The sequence below is a fragment of the Cydia strobilella genome, chromosome Z (assembly GCF_947568885.1).
Source record: "Cydia strobilella chromosome Z, ilCydStro3.1, whole genome shotgun sequence".
NCBI lineage: Eukaryota > Metazoa > Arthropoda > Insecta > Lepidoptera > Tortricidae > Cydia > Cydia strobilella.
The window spans coordinates 45,142,506-45,161,942 of record NC_086068.1 but is presented as its reverse complement, the minus strand read 5'-3'; the positions used below and the strand labels follow the sequence as shown (position 1 = coordinate 45,161,942).

At 37.6% G+C, this 19,437-nt stretch overlaps 1 protein-coding gene across 6 annotated transcripts in view; it reads right to left on the bottom strand.

The window, feature by feature from the left end:
• The window catches only part of LOC134754811 (protein ECT2), a 93,314-nt gene that overhangs the window by 28,418 nt on the left and 45,459 nt on the right, over positions 1-19,437 (bottom strand). For 5 of the 6 annotated variants that reach the window (XM_063691191.1, XM_063691189.1, XM_063691190.1 and 2 more), the window contains 8 exons: positions 19,113-19,248; positions 12,571-12,783; positions 10,795-10,938; positions 1,990-3,495; positions 1,518-1,649; positions 1,165-1,438; positions 813-928; positions 474-598 (listed from right to left, as the gene is read on the bottom strand). In XM_063691191.1, the coding sequence (XP_063547261.1) occupies positions 474-598; positions 813-928; positions 1,165-1,438; positions 1,518-1,649; positions 1,990-3,495; positions 10,795-10,938; positions 12,571-12,783; positions 19,113-19,248 (2,646 nt within the window). The remainder of the gene's footprint in view (positions 1-473; positions 599-812; positions 929-1,164; positions 1,439-1,517; positions 1,650-1,989; positions 3,496-10,794; positions 10,939-12,570; positions 12,784-19,112; positions 19,249-19,437) is intronic. The other variant, XM_063691194.1, reaches the window with a different exon arrangement.

The window sequence follows — 19,437 nt, the reverse complement described above, 5'->3', positions numbered from 1 at the left end:
ATATTTAAAGTAATTTTAAACTTTTGTTAGAGTGACTCGAATCAATGTCAAATGTTGGTTATTTATAGTTTGAATGAGAATAAATGGAAAAGATTTGCAAGTAGGTAATGAATAGCTGACGCTTTTAGTTTTACTTTTACTTCGAAGAGAAACTGCTTCATATGAATATCAATAACATTTGAGTGAATATTGAATGAATCACTAGTACTGTTGCATTGTTGCCTCTGCCCTGTCAAACCGGGGTATGCTCGTGCTCATGCTCATGCTCGTGCTCGTGCTCGTGCTCATGACACTTGTATAGTCAACATTCAAGATAATTATGTTTACACTTTTGTACCTTACTCCTTTATAATAAGGCGAAAAATGATAACATATCTTTGACATCGTCTGTACGTATAACCTGCATAATTTACAAGCTCCAATTTTCTCTGGCGACAAATAACGGTTTTTGTAAAATACAGTTTATAACTTACTGGTGGAGTTCATATATGGGTGGTAAATTTCCAAATATAATTTTTAGTTCTGTATTGTTAAGCAATGCCATTTTGCCATTGCTATTGTCCTCTTCAGCCATGTCCTCCAAAGGTTGCTTAAACATCTGAAAAGAAAAATGTATTATGATAACATTATCTTTTACCCGACTACGGCAAAGCAAAAGGAGGGTTATGTTATGATTATTCTTTATTCAGTACAGACAGGGCCAGTCTAAAGAAACCCTAAGTTGTGTTAGACAATAAGTCGCTGTTAGACTGTTATAGTTTTAAGTCGTTTTTTTAGGATATTGTGATTAGATTTGTTATTGATATACTCACAGTTACAATTGTATGCAAAATCCCAACATAATTGGATTCTGTTTGAAGAAGTTCCATAAACACTTGTTGCCTAGGGGACATTAGTTTCCGAACTACATTGTCAGGCACTTCAGATTCTGAGAAAAAAAATGCATTAATATGTCAATTGTACAGTATCATTTAATCATAAAAACGCAGCATCAGGTACATGGCAAGTCTGAGAAAGCAACGTTAATTTAAGCCTGGCATTCTATTCACGGGGTACTGCGTATAGCGACACATTATATGGGGAGGCAAATTTAATAGACCATGACGCTGTACGTAGTGTGCGGCGTCAACCGGAGACCGAGGTGTTAGTGATCGATTAGTGTACCTTCTAGCAACTGTTTGCTGTCGGGTGAGGGCGTGTAGTCGAGCAGCATGTTGCCGGAAAGGCTAAGCACCGTGTCGCTGAGCGACGAGCGTCGCTTCTGCAGCGCGGCATCCCCGCCGCGCAGCTTGCGCTTGCGCTGGCGATGCAGGTGCGCCGGCGTGCTGCCCGCCGCGCCCGCCGCGACGCCCACCTCGTCCGCACCGCCGCCGCCCGCGCCGCCGCTCGCGCCGCCCACGCCACCCACAGACGACCTCCGAGACACTTCGTCCAGGTACTGATCACAACACACACATATTATATTCATATATTTAATGTAATAATAAATAACATTCAACCATAGCATACTATCTTACATCTTTAAAAAGGTAATCCCTTTCATCCTGCGCTTCTTCATTCTGTACTGAAGCCCAGAACCATTCGGCTTTGACAACGTGCACGCGCGGCGAACATTCCGGCGCGACAGCTGTGTTGTGTTCATCGACCACCTGGATAATAATTAACAATATACTTCTACCATTACGTGATGTACCTACTCTCACCAATGGGTAAATGTCATGAAAAACTTTCTAATTTCCATTTTGCAATCCATCGCATGTAATAGCATCTTTTCGTGCACGCCCTTATTAACATTAGGTAACCATACTAATACCTAAAAAAAAACGTTTACGAAAACTGCATGCATACGAGCGAAAAACATCCGAGTACGAGGGTGTCTCGAACGGGTCTGCGTGTTTGGCTATAATCTAAAATGAGAGCCATCAAATGTTTGTCTGCATGAAAAGCATGTCTAATATTTAGTAAAACTAAATTAAATGGGGTTAGTACCGGCAACGATATTCCATGGCATTGCGATATGGCGCGGACGTCACGGATGGGAGGCGTCGAGGCGAGCGGCAGCTGGTCGTGGAGGGGTCGAGAAGTAAGAGGAGCGGAAACAGGAACCGGTAAGGGCGCAGGACCGGAGCTGGAGGAGGCATGGGAGGAGACGCTCGCGGGGCGCAGTTCGGGTGCGCCACAGATGGAGTGCCTATGTGCGCGCAGCCCTACGCTCTGTGGCGTTTTAAATGTCACTGATTCGTCTAGTTCGTCGACATCTACGTCGTTTTTTACGTGGTTTGTCATGTCCGTGCTATCTATTGTGTCTACTTGGACAGGAGATATATCTAAGTTCATATCGTCGATATCTTTATTTGGTGTCGATACATAATTTACGAGGTCGCAAGCGCTTACTTCTACAGTATGTCGTTCAGGCCTTTTCTCGTATTTCTTTTTTCTCTCACTTCTAAAGGATGCAGTGAATGACTTGACGCTCCTCCGTAACTTTGATGCTGATTTAACTGTTTTTGAACTGCGTATTGATGCGAACGAAATATCAAAGAAGCCGGATTGCTTACTAGTGTTTATAGAGCAGATGGACGTGTTATCATCCTCTCTGCTGGGTGATGAAGTGGACGCAATGAATTCGCCTGCAGGGTCAGTTGGTTTTACACTATCCGGACTTACTGGTTCTATACTAATGTCGCCTGTCGTTTTGGATACTGAATCTTTTTTTGTACGTTTGAAAATTGTAGGTCGATTTTTAAACTTAAATGAATCTTTTATTTTAAGCCTCTTAATAGATTTCCAATGGCTATCTTCGCACTTATCCGGAGAAAGGTTGGCGTCGACGGGGCTCACTTGAAAACTGGAATCTGTGGAATTTCGACTTCTCTTTTTCCCAGAACTGATTGTAGTTGTCGAATGCTGCAACTCTTTGCTTCCTGTAGAAATAGGAAGTAAAAAAGTGGGTTCTTCCTTACAATCTAAGTCACATAAACTCTTTGTAAGAGAAGAATGTAGAGACCCCGCCTCCGTGAGGCAATCTACTAGATTAAACATGTTAATTGACTTATTTCTAAACACCTCTCTCTTATCTTTGGCGTTCAATCTGACTGCGCCTTGTATCGTTTGCGACGCATGCTTGTTCTCTTTGTTGTGCATATGTGGCGAGGTATCGGAGTTAGTATCGGCAACAGGGTGTACTTGACTTGACTCGAGTCTGGTCGAGTAAGCGGCAGTGTCGGAGTCCGGACAGTCGCGGCCAGCTCGGAGCTGTGCGCGCGCGAGTTGCGGGCGGCGCTCAGCCTCGTCGGACGGCTCGGCGCCGGGCTTGGTTGGCGTGCCGCTGGCGCGCCGCCCCGATAGCCGCGCCGAAAGTCTACGGTAAATTGAGCTCTTCGGAGTACTCTGAGAGTTGAGTGATGCACGAGAGGGCTTCGAGGTAATGTTAGGAGTACTGGGTTGGGGTGATAGGATAAGCGAACGACCGAAAGTCTCCCCATTGGCCATTACCTGAAACATGTGTGAAACACACCACGCAATGATGTAATGAAGCCATTCCAGTACAAACATGCACAAAGGTTGTATTATTAATATTGAGATAGAGCAGTTAGACACAGGGAAGCAGTCACCTATATCCTTTTTGACAAGTTAGCTACTATCATAGAGAAATAAGTAAGCTGACAGTGCTCACTCCACACACAGATAAAAAAAAACTCATTTACAATACATTTATTTAAGCGACCTATGTGAAAACTTATTTGTAACAAAGAGTATGTAACTCCGTATTAGATGGATACCGTCTAAGGAAAAAACGTGCCTCGAAAATCAAGAAAATTTGATTCTCGAAGAGATGGCGCCACTACGTTTTACCACCTTTGGCCTATTCTCGAATAGATGGCGTTGACGGTTTCGTTTGTTATTTACAAATTTAATGCATATCAATGAAAGAACATGGGACAAAATAATATAATAATAATTAATGCAAATAAAATAAAAAAATATCCGTATATAAATACATTTTTATTTGTTATTATTATTTTTAGGTTTAATCGCGTGTCGATAGATGGCAGTGAATTTACTGTGGCTACAAAGTCTACTATGACAGTACCGCTCTATCCTATTATATCCTCTTTGTGTGTAATAACATTTAAGCTTAATAAGTATTAAGTTTTAAGCGAGTTTACAACTTATTATTTGCTAAGTAAGGAAACTGAAGTACAAGTACCCTAAGCTTACTTATTTCTCTATCGTACTATCCAAAATGAAAAGCCCGCTTTCTGAACAATTTTGAGTGCACATAAAACTATACATGTTTGCTTGCTAGTGAAAGGACAAGAAACATCACAACTAGGCCACCAAACGAAGGAAATACAAGGGAAATAATTCGTGTATAAGCAAATGTTGGCATAGTTGTAGGGAATGGTGTATGGTATAAAACAAGATACTAAAAGTTCCGGAGGATAGGGGTGAAGCTAACGGGTAGGGGGGTTGGGTCCCTTTTTATAGTTTTTCGTAAATAACTCTAGTAATCTACATACAATTTTCTACAAAAAGATTCAGTACACTTTTTCGCTAGGATCAATATTTGAAAATATATTAAAGTGGGAAAATTACTTATGATTTGTTCTAAGGTCGTTTTTTTTAGTTTTTCCTAAATAATTCGTAAACGGTAGCCCATAGCAAAAAATTGTATTTTACGTAAATAATATGTATAAAATTTCCTACAAAATAGATATACAGGTGTCCCATAAATATCACGTCAAACTGACACTGAAGGTAGGACATTCTAGTAGTAGAAATTAAATAAAAAACAGCCTGCATACCTCGTGAATGTTAATTCTCAAATCTACTTTTGAGGGCTTTCCAAGTGAATACCGTCACCGTCACTCAACGGTCAGTCATATAAAAGAGAAAAATTAATAAAAACATAAATCGGTTATAATATTTCGAAAACCGTGCAACATTTACTGAGGTCATGTTATGCTGGTTTGGATTATCATTTTAGGGTGTCCTACCTCCAGTGTCAGTGGACGTGCTATTTTTGGGACACCCTGTATTTCTATTTTGTAGGAAATTTTATACAGATTATTTACGTATAAGACTATTTTTTGCTATGGGCCACTGGGCCACCGTTTACGAGTTACAAAAAACTAAAAAAAGGGACCTTTTAACCCACCCCGCCATACTTATAGCACAGAATAAGTAATAGTATTATCATACAGAACGGCCACGCACCGCCCCGCCCCGCCCCGACTCGAATTACCTCGCCCCGCGACACAAGATTGCTGGCTTTTCGCCGGCCGCTCAGTTTGGCTAGCGACGTAGCGACGCGGTCACGCGATGACGAAACGTTCAAAATGCCGATGTTTTGTGCGATGTATTGTATGGGTGCCTATGAAATTGGAGAAATAAAGTAGTTTTTTTTATATGTACTTAATAATACTTATACCTACGTGTAGTGTACCTAACATGTAGGTACCTATATAATACTGATAATACATCAAATAACCCGTTTTCTACAATCACATTCATTTAAACTACAATTTGTCGAAAACCCAAATGTACGTCAATATAACAAAGTGTTAAAGGTGTGATAATATTTAGATTACCGATATAGACCTACCGATTTCAACAACCTGCCGGCCGGCTGTTCGTTGAACTTACGAATGTTAGCTAACATTCAACTACCTATAGGTAGGTACATAGATATTATTCCTTCGTAAATATTTTGTTACACTTTTATCATGTCTAAAAAAATATAATATCTATATATAATCGTTTAAATTAATAAAAACAATAATGCAAATACCTATTTATAATAATTCCGTTTTCAAAGTAGGTACAGTTGAGTGTAAGATTATAAACCGACCAAGGACCAATTGCTTGGTGAACGGTAGATTGCCCATACAATTTCGTTTGTTTACGTTTCGGTCGGGTTATCCTGCGTGTGCAGTGCACGGCCGGCCGCGGCCCGCTCGTGTCACTTCGGCAGGCCTCGAGAATGTTCGGCTCAGCCTTCGCCGTATGTCAGCGCCGCACGAGGGCTGTGTGTGTTGTATTTGAAACTTTAATAGTGTTTGATGTTGTTACTTCTTACTTCTTGGAAAAAATTAAATGTTACACTTTTAGTTTTCAATTAAGAGCATTGTCCTGCAAATACAACATGTACTTTTCTTTCACATTTTGTGCAAATAATCCGAGGAACTCAACCCATAATTGGAAATATGAACGCTGTGCTGTATTCTCATAAATATGACGGGCATTAATGGGAAGAATAGAACCACGTAATGTAAATTTTGCGAACTTAAAAATAGTTTCTTTAATTAAGGAATAAAAATATTTCTATTCCTTAGTTAGATATTTACATTACGAGTATTACGACAACGTTCCTGGAACTCAAAAACATGTAAGTGGCAGCCCTAAGCAGCTTACGCACACAAAGACGCGTGTACAAACGTGCCGTTCACACATAAACGCAAGCGAGTTTTGATGTATGGCGTGTCCGCCCTGTGCTTATAGCATGTTGTTTAATACACAATTCCCTACAACTATATACCAAAATACGCTTATACACGAACTATTTCCCCCGATCGGCAATTTTTGGTTTTCGTTTGGTGAGCTAAATAATGATGTTATGTACTACTATGTTACTACGTGACAAGACAGGTATACAGTGATACATTTAAGTGTGCATTTAACAACACTCTTGCCTGATGGAATAATTATTATGTTACTTTTTTTGTTACATGTAGAAATCGTATTCACTTAACATATTATCCATTCAGTACACAGTTTGTAGCTGTGATTTATGCTTACATGCCATTTCAAAATTTTATTTCTGCCTCGTCAATGACATAAATGACATTTTACGTGTAACATGTGCGGTGCTCGTTGCTAACGGTAACGGTTCAACGCCTTAAACCGCTTCATAATTATGGTTTCGTATTATATTATACAACATAGGCCGTGTAAAATAAATTAGGATTATTAATTTGTTATACATATCCATCAGGCAACAAGTGTTGCATCGGCCATAAAAACAAGATTGCAAAGCATTACATTACAATAATAGGTGATGATGAACATAATAAAAGCAAACAATGGGTCGACTTCGCGGCGTGCGGAATGGTTTGAGGTGGGTACAGTCACAACTATAAGTATTAAAATCATGCAATCCCGTCGATGGTATAATGGAAATCGAAAGTATACGTAATTAAAGTAAATTTGCAAGCTAAAGTCGATATTTATAAAAATGTGACGTAAGCGCCATTAATTATGTAATTATTAGATAATGTCACATTAATTTTTTAGTTATGTGTATATCTAGAATTAAGGCAGTCTATGACGAAACGAACATTTGAAAAAACTAAAGGTAAGTATGCCAATCAGAAAAGTATAGGTTAGGGAAATTTGGTCTCATTTTTTGTGTCAAGTTAAGTATTCGTCTCATTCTATGTATAAAAGTCTCCGCATTTAAAGCCTGACCAGGAATATATGATCATTGTCAAGAGGGCGCTATTATTCTCATTTATATGGCAACAGTTCAGTATAGTCTGAACAATGTGGATTGGCAACTCGTTTGACTTACATCTACTTTTATTCACCGTAAATCAAAATCAGAACCCATTTATTTGGTGTCTACACTTTTTTTTATAGTCGGTACTTCTTTTTTGCCGTATAAAATTCATGTATTTTCTTAAATCGTCGAATTCCATCTTTTTTTCTTTTTTTTGTTTGCATAAAACCTCAGGAGATACAACCTTTTCTCGTAATCCGCGTAATCGATGCCTCCGATTTACCTAGAAATTCATATAAATTTACGCATATGTATTTAATTAAGTCGTAACATACCAGATGGTGTGACTACTATTAGCCACACCATCAGCTCAGCTCAGCTCTATAGTTGAATAATGTTACTCCATTCTGGGAAGAGGCGTACTTACATCCAAGATTGGATCACCAAAAGGTCACAATGATGATGATGATGGTCATGTTACTAGGTATATATTCCGTAACCTTACATAGGTTCTGCTACATTGTCAATTAAACAGATTGATCGTCTCCAAAGCCCATAGTAAAAATTTTTCAAACTTAAACTCATTTTTGTTACTGTTTCCTCACTTGTATAACATAACACTACAATAACTAAGTCGTAATAACCAGACTATAATGACATTTTGATTTGTTTACCTGTCAGCTCTGATGTTTATTTGGTAACATTTCGTTGCGAAATAGTTTAATTTCCCGAACTGTTCTTTTCCAGCAGTTTATTATTTACATTATTAACAATGTTCCGCTCCTGGCTATGTATAGTTTTGGGCATTTTTGTCATTTATTATTTAATATTCAACACTTAAGCATTATTCAAGTAAACCGCCACAACAAAACTGACAACAGTGACAACCTATCATTAAAATTATTGCCAGTGTAAGAAATTAGTTCCAATGAAATTCCTCAACATGGCGCATGATCATATATTTCTGGTCAGGCTTTATATTTGTGTGATCTTCGTTTTATGTGCATCGTTATCATTATCTTAGTATTTCGCATGTCTGGATGTTTCTTTCGCTTTTGATCAGTTACCAGCTTCTACTGATCACTGACTCATTTCCGTCATTTATATGTTTCAAAAGCCTTGCTGCCACAATACTAATTATAAGATAAGATTTTCCGCAAGATCTACGTTTGGGCCAATAATTGCCATTGCTATGTGCGAAATGTATGGTGGTATAGCGGGAGAACTAAGAGCAACGATACTGAACGACATGGTAACAATGTGAACTTTCGTGAAATATACCGTTTACCAAAACGACATAAAAACTAATAATGTTATTATGAGTTATTATAATTACTACGAAATTAACAAAGGAGCAGCGATTCATAAAATATGAGTCTAATGCAGGAATTGACTATAACACTAATTCCTAATAAAAGCATTATTATTATTTATTATTCATTTGTTTCCTAATTCTCGAAGTCTACAATCCCTCACTAACTGCAAGTCCCGTTTAAGCCAATCGTTGACTGGTAGAGAATGTCTCAAGGCATTGTGTCCGCCATTTTGTTATCGTATCGTGCAATAGTATACATAAATAAACATCCTAGTTTTTTGATACCTCGACGCCTGATGTAAGTAGCCATCGCAGCCTATACGCGCTTGCAATTTAACAGTTTTTGAGACTTCATGTCTGTTGAATCACGTGCTACGGGATTTGTGTAACTATCACTTGTTAACTGACCAACTTTGTAAACTTTATTACCAAGACATAAGGTTCATTGATGGTCAGTTATGAGCAGGGCCCATACATTTCATGTCGTTGACGCAAAAGTTACATAATTTTAAATACAGGGAGTTTTTTATTACACTACAAATTGAGATAACTAATCTATAGACGCGTAGAAAAATATGTACTCTATTATTTAGTTGAGTGACAGTAAGATGAAAAAGTCAGTTAGTCGTCCTTTTTTACTGGTTATTTCAAGTATAAATATCGGTTAACTAAAGAGGTTGACAAATGATTAATTGTTACGAAAAGAATCAAGAACAATTACAGTAAAAGGCAAAAAGAGCCGTGAGCCGTGACGTGACCCACCCCGCCTAGCGACCCACATTACTATACATGGGGAGACTCATTGAAATATAAATAATTTAACCCTTAATAAGGCGAGGGTCATATATTTACCACCATGATTTATACTGTTTTATTAAGGGTTACTAAGGCTAGTTGTCAAGTAGTTATTAGTGGTCTCAATCGATCCGGTTTCTTGTCAGAATCAATCATCAAGTGCAACAATCATGCCAGGTTCTTTAAACAATATATTTAAACACCTCATTTTCTACATTTTTTTCAATAATTTTAAATACTATTTATTACCAGTCTTTACCAATATTGTATGATACAATTGAACCTAAAAATAAAAACGACGTAATATTAATATATTTTTTATTGTCCAGCATGTCTTTTTTTACATTATTAACATAACTGATCATCGGTTTGCCTTAGTAGGCGGAGGCGGGTCTACACACAACGAGCCGCCTCACGAGAAGTTTGCCACGCGAAGCAGCTCGGTCGGTTAAGAATGTTGAGACGTGTCTCACCCGAGGCACGTCTACACAGACCGAGCTGCTTCGCGCGGCAATTTCCTCGCGAGGCGGTTCGTACTGAGTGGACCCACCTATTCCCTAGCAATGTCTTACAATTGGTTGATTTAAAACTCAATCAATATACAATCAATCAATAAACAGTAATTATATTTGTTACGGTCTACCTATATGCAAACTTTCCTCGGAAAATCAAGTCTTTTTCATTTATTATTTATTTTGCACAAAACAAATTAAATGTACAAATGGCGGATACATTGCCAATATGCATACCAGTTAAATATTCTCTAATGTCTTCTTCTCATGTTGTAATCATTCAAAGTTCCGAAACCTAAGTAAGTTTTGTTCTAATGGGTTAAAAATTGCTAATCGGTCACTGCAATGGAAGGGGAAAACGTTCTTTTGACAGATGAATCCAAGGTTTATCTTTTCCACCATTTTAAAAGTATGCCACTATAAAGCACATCAGAACGTAATTTAGCGCTTTCGCTTTTTTTATTGGAACCCTCGCATTTGAATTAGTTAGCTTCTCATGAAATAAAACCGAAGACAATATTAGTTAGCTTCTGTCATCTGGTCTGTCAATAGAACATTGTCCCAAGGACGAAGGAAGGTTTAGTATTTTGATTAGGGACACTTATCTGGTGTTTAACACAAATATGTAGGACTCGTTAGAGAGAGATATAGTCGTGGTGTTAGTTACTTACGACGTGCGTGCAGTCGGGGTCGTCGAGCGGGCAGGCGGCGCCGCCGTTGCTGGCGAGCACGTCGCCCATGTGCTGCGTCTCGTCCTCGGGGAACCCCACGAAGCACACGCGCGCGCCCGCGAACACTTTCAATTTGTGCTCATTCTGGAAAGGTTTGGGTTGATAATTAGCATCGGCTTCAACAACGCTACCACCACCGCTGGCCCACGAAGCCTCAAGTCGTGAGTTGGAACTTCGGTTCGTGCAACTGTTACTTACAAAATATAATATATACTCACAAGTTACGTACAAAATATAATTTGATATTTTGACAGATGCTTCCCGCCTAAAGTCTAATTTTAGATACACGGAATTAATGTAAACAAACTACTGTCACTGTCAAAGTGACACTTGCAGACAAGTCAGGGGTTCTTAAAGTAAGGGCTCGCAAAAAAACTTAAAAATAAATGTAGGTAAGAAATGAATTAACTCAAAAACTATTTATTAATGACACACTATTACATATTTGTAATATTCACGATAGACTAAATGGGAATTAAAAAAAAAACAACTAAAGGCATTAAGATTAGTAACCTGGGTAGGTACAATATAAAAAAAATAACATCGTTGTACCTTACTTGCTTAGCAAACGTAATGAACAAGACAAATATGGCCAAACGTGAAATACGAGTCACCGTGCGTTCTGGTCTTCATCAGCAGTTTCACTTCATCTAATGGCACTTTTTTTATTTATTGCAAATACTTGATTTGAGACTTGAGGAAAATACCAAATTTGCTAGATGTATGCAAATAATATTTGAGGAGTTCCCTCAATTCCTCATGGATTCGATTCGATGACCAAAATGGAACCAACTTGAAACTATATAAAAAAAACGGTCCAGAAATGACGGAGTTTTGCGGTAGCATACCTACATACTGACAAAACAAACAATCAAATTGATAACCTCTACCTTTTTTAAAGTTTAGTTTAAATTAAAGCCATTAAAAGCGATAACGGGGGCACTCAATCTCGAAAGTTAGTAAAAAATAATGTTTAGCGACCCGCAACATGGTCGCCCGGGTGAATCGCTCCATAGTGATACCAGTGCAATAAATAAACTACCCGACAAAAGCAGTTTTTTTATTTTCCATTAATATAACAAAATATTTTGAGTTAAAATTTAGTTTCCTTTTAACAAAGTCATTATTTCTGTAGCAGAATATAAAACGATTTCTAATAAATATGGACAATATAGCAAAAGGAATCTACCGATACGTCATTTTTAAAAATCCGTCCAGTATCCTGAGCTACAGGTTGTACTGATTATCAGTATTTAAACCCATAACCCTACTTTCTGTTTAAGCCGCAGTCGAGTAAAATGTCGATATTGGGGTATAACGTGTACAAATATATGGACAAAAGTGGAATTCATATTCCTACAAGTTTCCTGGTTTAGGAGATACAGCCCTACAAAAAATTTGTTTTGGTTTTTTTTTTAAATATAAATTAAGGGTCACCTAGAGGGGAACGAAAATTTGATTATTTTTGCGCTACGACGCATGGTTTAGGAGATACAGGGCCTATTTTTTTTTTTTTTTTTAGCATGTTTGCCTGCTTATAAATATAGTATGGCCTAGGTCAAGAAGTAATGTAAGGAGCCATAAATGAGCAACTTCATGTCTTCATTTCGTGACATTAACGCATACATTTTGGAGTATGTTTGAGAAAAAAATATTACTTTAATCTGAAAAAGCAAACTTGACAAAAGTGTTGGTGGATACTGGTATTGTACTAACTATAACGGCGTCATGCGTAGCAAGGCAGGTAGGGTCGTCGCGCCGGCGCCAGCACTCGTCGACCCAGGAGCGCGCCAGCACGGGCAGCCCGAAGCCCGACGCGTACCGGTACTTGTCGCCCGTGGCGGCCGCCGCGATCAGATGCGTCACTTTGCTCGACATGTCTTTGCGGATCGACCCTCCCATATAGTGTATAAGCGTTATCAGGTACGTCTGTCAACAGATTAAAACAAACATTATTAACAAATACTCTTTCTTTAATATTCAACGCATTGTTATAAATAAAATAAAAACAAATGTGACAGACTTTCCAATATCCAATATTTTGTTGAAAATGTTTTACACAAATATAAAATTTTACATACGTTTAACTAAAAGAAAAAAGAACGTTTTTTAAGAAGAATCGACGTCAAAAATAATAATACAAAATATTATCCCTTTTATATGCGCTAGCAGCTGATATGTTCGAAGTCGGCGCCAACTCGCCAAGCCTAATCTTAAAAGCGTAAACACACTGTTCAACCGAATTCCGACTCAGGTGCGGTTTGATAAAAAGGAAATAAAGCTGACCATTAGTTGTTTTGGGGTGTTATTGAGCAGTATTGTAACTATTTGGCTTGGCACTTAACTTCAAACATATCAGTTGCTAGCGCATATAAAAAGGATAATATTTTATGGTATTCTTTGAAGTAGGTTTTTTTAAAGTTTGATTATATTATTCCAGTTTTAGTTATAAGTTTTTGTTATGACATGAGTGCCGCAGCATTCTGCAGGATTTGTTCCTTCCTGACTGGCCAAACATGTCACTAAAAAATTTCGCGCTTCGGGTACGTTTTGAAGTTCTCGATCCGCATCCATCAAGTGATCAAGGTTTGAGGAGTCTGAAACTTTATTTGTCCTTAAGTATAATATAATGAAGTAATAGTACATTACTTCAGAGGCTGAGAAGTAAGGGGTTGCCGGCCGAATGCATGAGTTATGAGGCCGACAACACCTTTTCACGCCGATGTATGTATAGTGCTTTTTTCAAACATGGAATGAAATAAATAAATAAATCTCCACGAAATCAAAGTTTTATTTCTAGAGAAACTAAAAGTAAACTAGTCACAAAATATAACTGCCACCTATACCTTTATCACACGTGTCGTATATTTTACACAAGTAGTTTATCAATTTATTACACAAATTTTCAAGATATATTTATGTATCTCTGATTTTTGTGGCTTGCATCCGTCTGACTGTTGTTTTAGCCCGGCAAATTTAAAAAAATGTAGGCGCGAAGGGTTATCGTTCCATAGAAAATTTAAATTTGGTGCCTTTTTCTACTGACAAGATTTCCTTGACCAACTACCTATATATCAAATCGTTTATTGTTTTTTTTATTAGGCGTATTGGCAGAATGTCATTTCGAACCAAAAAGCAAATATTGGTTATACGAGGGCTGTTTGATAAGTAGCCGTTTTCTAAATGTACTAATATCACTGGCCGAAAATATGTATACCACCGTTTTAAGGCATTCTTCAGAGGCGGGAAAATTGAAAAAAACAGCATTCTTTTTTTTTTTCATTTGACAGCAAATAGTGGAAGCGTGAACGTGAAATTGTTAAAATGGAGAAAGAACAGTATCGGTATGTAATTAGGTTTCTGTTTTTGAAAGGAAAAACCTGTGATGAGATAAAAGTAAGAATGAAGGCGGTTTACCATGAATGTGCTCCTTCAATGACAACCGTTAGATATTGGTACATTCAATGAGTTTAAGCGGGGGAGAACAACCGTCTTTGACGAGGATCGTCCAGGCCGCCCAATTGAGGTGACTACAGACGATATGGTTAAAAAAATTGAAAATATCGTATTAGCCGACCGCCGAATTAATGTTCGAGAAATCGTTGATGCTGTAAACGTTTCAATCGAGCGAGTACAAAGCATATTAGAAGAAAAATTGGGCATGAAGAAAGTATCGGCGAGGTGGGTGCCGCGTTTACTCACGGAGGAGCAAAAACGGAACCGAGTGACTACTTCGAAGCAGTGTTCCAACGTAACCCGAAGGAGTTTCTGCGTCGTTTTGTGACCGTAGACGAAACGTGGGTTCACCACTATACCCCGGAAATGAAGGAGCAGTCAAAGCAGTGGATTTTACCGGGTGAACCTGCCCCAAAGAAAGGCAAAAACCGTCCCGTCGGCTGGAAAGGTCATGGCCACCGTTTTCTGGGATTCGCAGGGTATTATACATATCGACTACTTAGAAAAGGGGAGAACGATAACAGGGCAGTACTATGCCAATTTTCATGGATGAATTTGACGCTGTGTTAAAGGAAAAACGACCCCATTTAAAGAAGAAAAAAGTACTACTGTTTCATCACGATAACGCCCCAGCTCATTCATCCAGAGTCGTGATGGCCAAAATTACACAATTACGCTACGAACTATTGCCTCACCCCCCGTATTCTCCAGATTTGGCCCCATGCGATTTCTTTTTGTTTCCCAACCTGATAAAATGGCTCGGTGGTAAGAGATTTCGATCAAATGAAGAAGTCATTGCCGCCACTTAAATGACTTTCCGAAATCATACTTTTTGGATGGTTTATTGAAGCTTGAATATAGGTGGAACAAATGTAAAGACCTAAAAGGTGACTACGTAGAAAAATAAATGCATATTTACAAAAACGACTGACTTTTTTTTTTCATAAACGGGTACTTATCAAACAACCCTCGTAGTTTTTTTTAATGGCTAAATGCCGTGATGCTGTGTCACAAATATATGTGAAATGGAAATTAAAAAATAGCCACTTCCCGGCCTAGGCCTGCAACTTTGAATGAAATTTCATTACAGACCTCTCGTCTAGCTGCGCCTGAGACGTGATACTTCCCAGCCTAATATGAAGAACATAATATCAATATTTCATTGGATGTTTGAGAAAAAGTATTTATATATTTCGCCAATGCTATGCGTTCGCGCAGTTTTAATGAATGCAATATTTTATGTTAAGATTTCCAAGTAATTTCATAGACATTTCGCTTTGCCAGGGTGATGTTATGAACCGGCGATATCATTATAATTGAAATACCAATTCGCTATTGATCGCGTTGGTACCAAAGTGTCAAAGCAAATATTATGTTATGTTGTTATGTTACTCCAAAACATAGTAGGTAACGGCGTTGCGCTTACATTATTTGTATCTCCTTGGATATCACGGGCCTATAAATCCCGGTCTTTTGATAGGCTTGCGTGGGGATATAGATCCAACACGTAGAGGCCCCTTGGAGAGCTAAGTATTATTATTAGTATTATTATTACATAGATCATGGATGTATAAAATGTATACGGGGGGCATTCCAAGAGAATGACGATTATGAAATGCCATTATTCTAATACTTCTGAAAATGCTGTGACGCGGAAAGCGATATTTGGTTTGATAATATTTCATTACTTGGCTAACAAATTGGCAGGATATTTATTCTCGAGCTTTACACATGGGATTGAGGTAGCTGCTATACAAAGCAGAAGCATATCGTTATTCTAGAATAACGTAGAATGTACGTAACGTAACGTAGAATGCCCATTATATACACGGTGTTTCATGACCCACTGAAAACCTAAAAACAGTTTGTTCAGAATCGATAGGAGAATCGATTGCGCTATATTTTAATGGGGGTAATTTTTTTATTATTTTTACATGCCCAGTACAAGTTTGTGATGCAACAATATCAATAACTAGCATTTGACACGTTATTTGTCGATGAGAAACACCCTTAACTGGCCATTGGTAAACCTTATCTCGTTGCAGTGAGGTATGCAAATGGTACTGTCTACTTAAATTTTAATACAGTCGACGAGAGGTAACTATAAAATGGTTGGATTGGAATGAGAACTTCTAACGTGCACAGTATTTATAAGGGACCTCGGCACCGCGCACAATCAACGAACTAATCAACTTTTACAAACGACCTGACGAATCGCCTGATGGACATTAGTACATTACTACAGAGGCTGGGAAGTAAGGGGTTGCCGGCCGAATGCATGATAGTTATGAAGCCAAGAACACCTTTTCACGCCGGATGTATGTATGCATGCTAGTGCTTTTCTCAAACATGCAATTAAATCTATATATGTAAACGTAAAAGTCCTGACTGACTGACTGACTGACTGACTGACTGACTCACTTAAATCAACGCCCAGCCCAAACCGTTGGACCTAGAGAGCTGTTTTTTTTTACAATAGGTAGTTTTTATAACGTTAGTATCCACTAAGAAGGGGTTTCTCAAAATTCATCCCCTAAAGGGATGAAATGAGGGACCAAAGTTTGTATGGGATTCAAGTTTTATTTTAAGCTATGAATTCGAACCTTGGATAAAAGATATATAATTAAAAAACAAGTGAACTAATTTCAGCGTTTTTGAAAACTAAAAGAGTTGAAAGTTTGAAACCATTACAAATGCTTTGAAACTTCTTATAAAGGCATAATAGCCGCTTACAAAAAAAAAGATATCGACGTTTTTGGAAATTTGTGATGAAAAAAAGGGGACGAAAGTTTGTCTTGGGGTACAAATTTTATTATAAGCTAGGAACTTGTCACTTTGCAAAAAGGTATTATATTAAAAACTAGAAAACTAATTAATAATAAAATAATAATTCATTCCCCAAAGTGGTGAAACGGGGATTGAAAGTTTGTATGGAGATCAAACATTTTATTGAGTGCGGGACTTGAATATTTGTATAAAGGTATTATTATTAGAATAGAAAAAAAGTTATTCCAGAGATTTTAAAACTTCACCCTTTTAAAGGGGTTCAAAAGGGGTTGAAAGTTTGTATAGGGTTCAAATTTTATTTTAAGCTAGGAATTAGAAACTTCGTAAAAAGATATATCATTAAAAGAGTAGAAAACTGATTTTAGCGTTTTTGAAAATTCATCTCCCCAGGTGGTGAAAAGGAGGCTGAAAGTTTGTATGGAGATCAAACATTTATTTGAGTGCGGGACTTGAATCTTTGTATAAAGGCATATTATTAGAACAAAAAGAAAAGTAATTTAAGCGTTTTTAAATCTTCATCCCCTGAAAGGGTTAAAAATGGGTTGAAAGTTTGAATCCATTTCAAATGCTTTGAAACTTCTTAGAAAGGCATTGTATAATTTTACAAAAAAAAAGTTATTTCAACGTTCTTAATAATTCAACCCCTAAGGGGGTTAAAAAGGGGATGTAAGTTTATATGTAGTACAAGTTTTCGTTTAAGCTAGAAACATGAAACTTGGTAAAAGGGCATTATATTAAAATAGACGAATACTGATTGCACCCTGTTTGAAAATTTTGTTTTAATAAAGAGCATCGGGAGCGAATATTTTTTTTAAATAGTGGACTTGAAAATCTAAGTGTTGAGAGAGACTATATCGAGAACAATTTTTTTCATTCAGGGGCTTGAAACTTCGTACTTCGTGAAAGACAAATTTCATGCGTTGTACAATTATTATCAAATGATTAACCGTCCCTACTGATATCTTTTGCTGCATAATGTTCTATGTTCATATAAAATATATAACCACCAACATACAAATCCACGCGTACAAAGTCAAGGGCAACAGCTAGTAAATAAATAAATCTCCACGATATTAAAGTTTTATTTCTCAAGAAACTAAAAGTAAACGAGGCACAAAATATAACTACCACATATACCTATCTTTATCACAAGTGTCGTATATTTTACACACGTAGTTTATCAATTTATTACACAAATTTTCAAGATATATTTATGTGTCTTTGATTTTTTCGCCTTGCATCCGTCTGACTGTAATTTTAGCCACATAACTAAGATTACATAGTTTTTTATGTTGATATTATGCTTTACATACATCATTGCCTTAAACATGGAGTATAATTAACAGGTATTCATTTAATATTTTCGTCGAAACTCATATAACACAATCAACAACGCACAATAAATCCAATAAAACAGAATTACAGAATGAAAAATGTTCAAGTTTACCTCCAAAACGATTTAAAAAATACCTACGCGTGTTTGAGTAGACATTTTTACCGCTAATATTTAAATGAAATACTTTAAATCTGTATTTGTAATTATAGTTTCTCAAAGGACTGTCTCATTTCAAACATAGACAGAGTCATACTTTATCTTTATCTTACACTAGTACTAGCACCCGAAAGAAAAAGATGAGTAGTTTTTATTGTTCTTATTTACTGCCAATTTGGTTAGACCAACTATAAATTTGTAATTCATTAAAGCAAATATTGGTTATAGTTTTTTTTATGGCTAAATGCCATGATGCTGTGTCACAAATATATGTGAAATGGAAATTAAAAAATAGCCACTTCCCGGCCTAGGCCTGCAACTTTGAATGAAATTTCATTACAGACCTCTCGTCTAGCTGCGCCTGAGACGTGATACTTCCCAGCCTAATATGAAGAACATAATATCAATATTTCATTGCATGCTTGAGAAAAATAATATATGGCTGTGGCAGCAACCCTCACGAAATAAGATGTCGTCAACAGACGGATTGCTACAACGTTACCGGCAAGAATGCAGTACTCACGAGTTCATCTTTTTTTCGGAAGCCGGAAAAGCATATGACCGCGCCGCGCATGGCGAGCGAGTAGAGCGGACGCGCGTTGGACGGCGGCGGCTCCTCGCGCTCTGCGAGCTGCAGCACCGCGGTCGGGCCCAGGACCCTGAAACAAACATAACCTCAAATAAACATAACTATGTACATGGTTTCCAATGCAATGTTAAATTTGTAATGTAGAATTATGAATGACAGCATTTAGTTCATCATAGGTACACCCCGTACACCATTAGTGGCGTAACTAGGGGAGGGGAGGCAGAGGGGGCAAGTGCCCCGGGCGCCATCCAAGTGGGGG